The 8,404-nt window shown below is 35.4% G+C and overlaps 1 protein-coding gene across 1 annotated transcript; it reads right to left on the bottom strand.

Annotated features, from left to right (window-relative positions):
* Positions 1 to 1,496: 1,496 nt before the first annotated feature.
* On the bottom strand, positions 1,497 to 3,035 carry TIGD4 (tigger transposable element derived 4; the record flags this gene model as incomplete). The annotated part of the gene is made up of 1 exon (XM_082838168.1): positions 1,497 to 3,035. One exon carries the CDS (start codon positions 3,033 to 3,035, stop codon positions 1,497 to 1,499), a length of 1,539 nt encoding a protein of 512 aa, XP_082694294.1.
* Between the last annotated feature and the right edge of the window lie 5,369 nt (positions 3,036 to 8,404).

Here is an 8,404-nt window from a genome sequence, read left to right as displayed (position 1 = left end):
CTTAAGAGAGATCAATGTCCATGATTTAAGTCCATGATTCCACCACTTTAAAATTTTAAATCAAATCATTAATAAAAATGCTTTTAATTAAATTTAAATAATCCGTATTTCACTCTAAAAGAAACTTTCTTAACATTGATATATTTTTAAGGCTTACTGTAACTAAATCTCAAAAGCAAAGTAAATCAACAGTGGAAAATAAAAATACTTTCTATAAATATTTCCTTCCAAATGTGTCTTGTGTTGGCAGATTAATGATAATTCAGAATAAAAATCATCTGTATAATGTTTTATACTTTTTCAAAATACTTTTCAAAGGGAACACTAAATTAGATGTAATAAGTTAAATAAATGTAGTATTTAAAATTTAACAACAGAAAAGTCTGACACATTGTTATATTTTTCTGTTGGTTAAAGACTATTTTATGGATGGAATATAAATAATTTCATACAACATTTTAAAACATTCTGAAGACAAAACTTCCCCAAACAGAAAGCTAATCCAAAATGTTACCCACTGGATTTGAAAAAAAAAAACAAACATCAAAATATGCTGAAAGAACAGTTTTTTCTGAAAATAAAATTAAGTAAAATCCAAAAAATTCAACATTACAGATTAAAAGTTTCAGCTCTTAAAATCGGAAAACTATCTAAGAACTACATAAGACATTTTCTTTTTTAGTAAATGCATATGTATATTCATATTTACTTTTTAAGAGTAATCTTATTAAAATATAAATATTGTAAGAGTTTAATACATGTTTCAATAATGTACTTTTCTATTTAAACACACACATATACATACAAATATTTAGGAAGAACCCATATCACCTTCTGGTTATAGATGATTAAAAAAAATCTGATAAGGTCATAGTCTTTTATTTGATCTTATATAGAAATAACTTGAAAGTTAGACACATTTTTAATCATATCGGTATATAATTGGGTCAGATTTTATTTTCAGTAATTTTTCATAGTTTTTATTAGGACGATTAGCTAGTTATGAGAAAAATAATTTAAAATTAACACTCAATATTTAAGTCTAGTTAGAATATATATGTTCATAAAACTAAATATCTAACAGATAGATATTTTGTTTCTTAGATGAGGTAGATAAATTAAAATATCCTAGAACATGACCTGAACTTAAAAAAACCCAGAAAATAGCAATCACCAGTTCAACCTGTATGAATCAAACAGCTGGAGAATTCTTTTTATTTTTGACATATATGCTGTATGTTTCAAGTACAAGGCCTCTGAAATTCATTTTCTGCTCCCCCAAACCTTACTAAATTGAAATTCATATTTTTCATTTACTTACTCATTATTTAATCTACCTAGGGAACTTTGCTCTTCAGACTAAGGACATTTGCAATTAAACCAAAGATTACTAGTTTTTCATTTTTTAGGTTTAAGTAGTATTTTCCCTTTACATACCTTAAATAGTAAAATGTATTACAAAAAGCTATTATCTTCAGATGGTGTACAATAAATAATTACTTACATGATAAAGAGTTAATAAAAATTTCAAGGTCTGCTAAAGAATTATGAAGCTCATCATTCATATCTTGACTTCTAAGAAAACTTTTCAGAGTATCTAAAGCGGTTATTGCCACATTTTTTGATGGTAAAGGGAGTTCGGTTCCCAGAGATCCACCATCATCCTCTTCATCAGAAGTATAAAATCCAGTTTCATCTGCTTTACTTTCTTTGGTCCATACAGCATCGTCACTTGGTGCTGCTTCACATGTCTCTAAATCATCATCCAGGGCAGCATACTCTTCTATGGATAAGCCTTCAGGAAATTCCACTCCTGCCGCCTGGGCATGGACAACCAAATCAAGACCAGTGTCCGTCTCTGCATTTGTCTTGTCACTTTCTCCCTTTTGAGATTTGAATCCTGCCTCTTCATAGCTCTTAACAATAGTCTCTGGGGTGACAGCCCTCCAACAGAGATGCAAGGTATCAACTGCATCTAGCAGGGAAAACATAAATTCTTTGCTGCCTTCAACAGAGCTTAAAAATTTCTTAATGAGACAATGTCGATATTTGATTTTAAGGCTTTTAATAACACCTTGTTTCATGGCTATAAGTTTGGAAGATAAACATGACGGAAAGAACGCTAACTCAATGGATTTTAGGTTTTTTACCTCTGGATGTGCAGGAAACGATTCAACAAAAATCACCACTCTTCTTTGCTGGGCTTGAAATTTCTCATCAAGCTTCCGCATCCATTGTTCAAATACAACTGAGGTCATCCGTGCCATTTTGTTAGCTTCATAATACACAGGCAATGATTTTACGCCTTTGAAACAATGTGGATTTCTGTTCTTTCCAATGATAAGCAAAGGAAGCTTCTCAGAGCCGTCCATGTTTGTCCCAACCACCAGAGTTATTCTGTCTTTGCATAACTTGCCAATTGAGCATGTTTCTCCTTTAAATGCAAATGTATTTGTAGGCAACATTCGATAAAGCAGCCCAGTCTCTTTTACATTAAAAACATTTTTAGGATGATAATCATTTAAATAATAAGGAAGTATGTTTTGGTGCCAGACATCTGAAGGGTCTACTGATACACCTGTAGCTTCTACAGGTTGAGCTCTGAATACTAAACCATACCTGGATTTAAAGCGATCCAGCCAACCATTGCTGCACTTAAAATCATTATGTCCCAGTTTCTGGGCAAAATCATTAGCTTTTAGACGCAACATTGGACCATTAACTGGTACATTCAGACACTGGGCGATTCGATACCACCTCATTAGTGCCTCTTCCAGATCTGTGTAAAAAGCAGTTCTCAGTCTTTTTCTCTTTGGATCAAATCTCAGAGATTCAAAGGCTTCTAGAACCTTGTCTTTATTCTTCATAATAGAAGACAATGAATTTTTCTTTATTCCATATTCAGCTGCAATCTCTGCTTTTTTCTTACCACTTTCTACTGCATTTATGATGTCGATCTTTTCTTCAATGGATAGACTTTTCTTTTTCTTCACAGTTACGGGCAGAGTTGAGGCATCCACAGGAGCCTCTGCCATCTCACCCTGTGCTTATGTAGAGATGTCTTCTCTTTCTGGGTCTGTTTCCTGATGAAAATTTATTTTCCAGTATGATACAAGTTGCTGCTTTCTATTCCACTTCATGTATTAAAAGTCGGTAAGTGTCTAATAGTCGTACTCCTCAGAAAATGGATGAGTAAATAATTTCCTCAAAGGATCTGAATAAGAAAAATGTTATCTGCAGCTAGAATATTTTAGAAGAGAAACTTCCTCCCCAGGACCTTGTATAGCTCAGTTTATAGTTTATTTGGAGTTCCAGAAGTCAAGCTAAAATAGAAATCTCATTATGTCAAACCTGTCCAGTCCTGCTGATGTATTTTTGGAACGTCAATCCTTTAAGATGATCCATTTTATCCATGCGTGCATTCAACCTCCTCTTAATTCTCCACAGAAGGCCTCAGAGATAAGAAGAAAAGCATCCAGTAATTTCATGCAAAATGTTACCCATTAATTTCCAAGTCTCTCTAGGATGGAGAAGAAAATGGTAGAACCCTTCTAGGACTTGACGATATCCTCCATCTCTTGAAATATTAAAAAAAAAAAACAATTTTAACAATGATATGTCAACTGAATATCAAAAGATATTTATACTAATTAGTTATGCTTTTGATAATAATGAAAAGAATGGGAACATATTTCTAAAAATACAATAACTAAAGCTTCCAGGAGAAATGCTTACCTCCTAAATGGTGTCTCTGTGAATAGCTCTCTAGCTCTGCTCTGAGACTTTGAATTCTCACTTGCTGTTGAATGCTTTGTAATATATACTTCTGAAATAAATCGGACAAATTTAATCTGTTTTGAAAGTGTGAGCTTACCAAAATTAAAGAACTAAAAATGCTGCTGGATAGATCTTTGGTGGCTATTTTTTCCATGAAGTCACACACTGCCCCCTCTGACTTCTCTAAAAGAAAAACACAGTCAGACAGTGGTCACAAGGTCCAACTTTTAATAGCACATGGGAGACAGTATCTCTTTTATAGGAGTCTGGTACAAAATGCTTCACTAAAAATCAAACCAAGGAATTCCATTACAAATTTTAAAAATAGAAATCTTATTCTATCTAAATGCTTAAAAATCTAGTAACTTTAAATCAATTGGACACATTAGCTGGATGCACAAAGGCCAAAAATACTTGACAAAATGCATAGGAATAAACAAATTACTGAGAAGATATAATGCAGAAAAAGACCTAGACGAAGAGTTAGAATGAGAGTGACCATGGTCTTAACCTCTCAGGACTTCCACTTCTTTATCTGTAAAATAAAGGGCTTATCATAGTGTAAGGAGATGGGCTTTGGTGCCAGACACACCCGAATTGACAAGTGACTCTGCCATTTAGTACTGAATGTGATCCTGGGTAGTTTATTTAACCATCTGAAGCCTTGGCACCCTTATTTGTAAAATAAGGGTAACTACAGTACGTACCTCGTGGGGTAATTGAACATTCAGTGAGATGGTGTACAGCACTTAGCACAGTATTTTGCACCTTACAGAGTGTTCAATAAATGTTTGATGATCTCAGCATCATTGTCTTCTCTCTAATGCTCCTTTCATCTGTGTCAATCTATAAAATTCAGAGATTTAATGAAATCGTACTTCAAATAGAAGCAAGAATCCCACCTAAAACATATACTGAAAGCAGAGCTCTTCTTAAGCCAAATAGTACTGTGAGAACAGTCACAAGGGCCCCAGGTGGGCTCGCCTCTACCTTCCCAGGTAGCATCTCCCCTACCGGAAACCACAGTCAGTCTTTGGGCCTCCTGCAGGCCAAGGAAACAAGCTAATTTGATGAACCCGTGTTACTTCCCTGTGAGAGTGTGGGCACTCCATTCCTCTAATTTTTCTCTGTCCTCCGAGGTTTCAAGATGACACATGCATTTTTTTTTTTTTTTTGCACAAAACTTTGTTAAAATTCCTCTGCCTTTGTCATCAAAATCAAAGAAGTAATTTTTATTATAGGAAACACAACCAGTAAAGGAGTTTTCATTGTTGCTGTTATTGCAAAAAAAAAGGTCTTAAAAATAATTATGAGAGCCTAGAGTGTTAGTTTCTAAACTGCTTTATTTCCTGTATTCCAAACAATACGGGAGGGAGGTAAAAGTGCATTCAAAGCTCATACAGTTATAATGTGGTTGAATGCAGTCCAGAATCCAGGCTTTCTAATGTCAAGTCTACATTCTTTTCACTATATTACAGTGTCCTTGAATTACATGGTGTGGCTCCTCTAACAGGGGCACATTCTGTGCTCCCAGCGCCAAGCCAACTCAGCATTTCCAATGCCTATCCAAACCTACCCCCCACCCCAAGAAGCAATATCAGGCCTCCATAGGAGAATAGCCATTATGAATTCTGTGGACACAAATAGCAACCACATTCCATATCCAACTGTTAGGGTGGTCTGACCTTTCTAAGTAAATAAGATTTGACCACTCAACTAAAAAAAAAAAAAATCTTACTCATATATGGGACCTCCCTGTATATTTTTCTGCAATTTCCTATAAATCTACCATTATTTCAAAATAAAAAATTAAAAATATCTTGCTCTCATTAGGAAGATACCAATCTTCAGAAATTTAGGTAGCAAGAACCAATTTCTTAAGAAAAATCAAGCAAAACTACTCTCCAAAAGAGAGAGGGAATCTCTTTCTTCTTTCTGTTCTTTCCTTTCTTCCTCTTTTCTTCTTTCCTTCCTTTTTCTCTTCTGCCTTATTTCATTTGTCAGAAATAAACCCTATCATCTCAAATAACAAGGATTACAGAAAAGTGACTTGAATTTTCTCCCTTACCCCATCCCAAATAAAGCAATGTAATATACACATCAGAGATTACTGATTATCTTGATCAAATTGAAAATAGTGATATGTTTATTTAGGAAGATAGATTTTTTCTGAAGTTAACAGTATATTTTTCCTTCTTGAACAGTAGTCAAATCTACAATTTTCCATGGTAAGATGCAATATATCTTTAGTCCTGAAACAACCACACTTCTAATGACAAACCAGACATGCTAAACTTTTTCCCCAGCAAAGAATAAGGCACCAATACTGCCTGATTAACGAAGCTGACATTTTCCATTCTCCCACAGTACAATGGCTGGGATATTTTTTTGCAGGGAGTGATGGCAGCAGCTAATATTTCTTAGAATATTCATTCTATCAATTAATTAATCATTCTCTCAATTAATCATTCTACCCCTTGAGAATATTACAAGAGAAATGCTGTACTACATGTTAGGAACAACCTTCTCTATGTCAACAGTAAAGCTAACTAACGACTAAGAACAGGCAATTCACTAAAAAAGACTTACCAACTGAATTCCAAATGAAGAAAACAATGGTCAGTAATAAGAGAAATGTAAATCTTCCTTCAAAACAGGAGATACCTTTTTGTTTTTGCTTTTATTTACCAGAACAGCAGTATCTAGTGTTTGCCAGGATGCAGTAACATAGGTTGCTAGGAACCTATGTTAAATAAATTGGTACAAAGCTTATGGAGGGCAAATTAGCAACACAGTACAAAAACCTTAAAAAAGGGGCTTCCCTGGGGGTGCAGTGGTTAAGAATCTGCCTGCCAATGCAGGGGACACGGGTTCGAGCCCCGGTCTGGGAAGATCCCACATTCTGCGGAGCAACTAAGCCCGTGCGCCACAACTACTGAGCCTGCACTCTAGAGCCTGTGAGCCACAACTACTGAAGTCTGCGTGCCTAGAGTTCGTGCTCCACAACAAGAGAAGCCACTGCAATGAGAAGCCCCTACACTGCAACGAAGAGTAGCCCCTGCTCGCCACAACTAGAGAAAGCTCACGCACAGCAACGAAGACCCAATGCAGCCAAAAATAAATAAATAAAAATAAATAAATAAATAAAAAACAACCTTAAAAATGTGCGTAGGTTTTATCCAGCAAGTCCATACTGAGGATTTTATCCCCTCCCCCAAAAATTGTAGATGTAAAAATAATCTAGCTTACAAAATATATTTATTTTCTATTGCTGTGTAACAAATTAACACATATTTAATGGCTTAAAACAACACCCATTTATTATCTTACAGTCTGTAGCCAGAAGTCCAGGTGGGCTTAACTAAGTCCCCTGCTTCAGGTCTTACAGGGCAGAAATCAAGATGTCAGTCAGACTGGGCTCTTATCGAGAGGCTGGAGGAGAATCTGTTTCCAAATTCATTCAGGTTATTTGCAGAATTCAACTTCTGTGGTTGTAGGGCTGAGGTCCCTGGGTTTGTTGGCTGTGAGCAGAGACTGCTCTCAGCTCTTGGAAGCCTCCCTCAGGTACTTGCCTGTGGACCTCTTTATTTCAGCAACAGAGAACCTTCCTCATGTCAAATCTCTTTCATGCTTCAAACCTCTCTAATTTCCTCTGCTGCCACCAGCAGGAGAAAACGCTCTGCTTTTAAGTTTCATGTAACCTAATTAAACTTAAAAGCTTTTGGACAGCAAAGGAAACCATACACAGAACGAAAAGACAACTTACTGAATGGGAGGAAATATTTGCAAATGATGTGACCAAGAAGGGGTTAATATCCAAAATATATAAACAGCCCATTAACTCAATATCAAAAAACAAACAACCCAATTAGAAATAGGCAGAAGACCTAATTAGACATTTTTCCAAAGAAGATACACAGATGGCCAACAGGCACATGAAAAGATGCTCAACATCACTAATACTCAGGGAAATGCAAATTAAAACCACAATGAGATACCACATCACACCTGTCAGAATGGCTATCATCAAAAATAATAAAAAATGTTGGCGAGGATGTGGATAAAAGGGAAACTTTGTACACTGTTGGTGGGAATGTAAATTGATGCAACCAATGTGGAAAACAGTATTGAGGTTCCTCAGAAAACTAGAAACAGAGCTATCATATGACCCAGCAATTCCAGTGCTGGATATATATCTGAAGAAAACAAAAACATTCATATGAAAAGATACACACACCCCAATGTTGATAGCAGCATTATTTACAATAGCCAGGATACGGAAGCAACCTAAGTGTCCATCAACAGGTGAATGGATAAAGATGTGGTATAAATATACAATGGAATATTACTCAGCCCTAAAAAAGAATGAAACCCTGCCATTTGCAATAATGTGGATGGACCTAGAGGGTATTATGCTTTGTGAAATAAGTCAGACAGAGAAAGACAAATAATCTATGATATCACTTTTATGTGGAATCCAAAAAATAAAACAAAGGAATGTATATAACAAAACAGAAACAGACTCACAGATATAGAGAACAAACTAGTAACTACCACTGAGAAGAGGGAAAGGAGGAGGGGCAAGATAGGGGTATGGGATTAAGAGATACAAACTACTATTTATAAA

This window comes from Leucopleurus acutus (genome assembly GCF_964270905.1).
Source record: "Leucopleurus acutus genome assembly, chromosome: 4".
In the NCBI taxonomy this organism is placed as follows: Eukaryota; Metazoa; Chordata; class Mammalia; order Artiodactyla; family Delphinidae; genus Leucopleurus; species Leucopleurus acutus.
The sequence above is the reverse complement of the archived record's forward strand: the minus strand, read 5'-3'. Positions and strand labels throughout refer to the sequence as shown.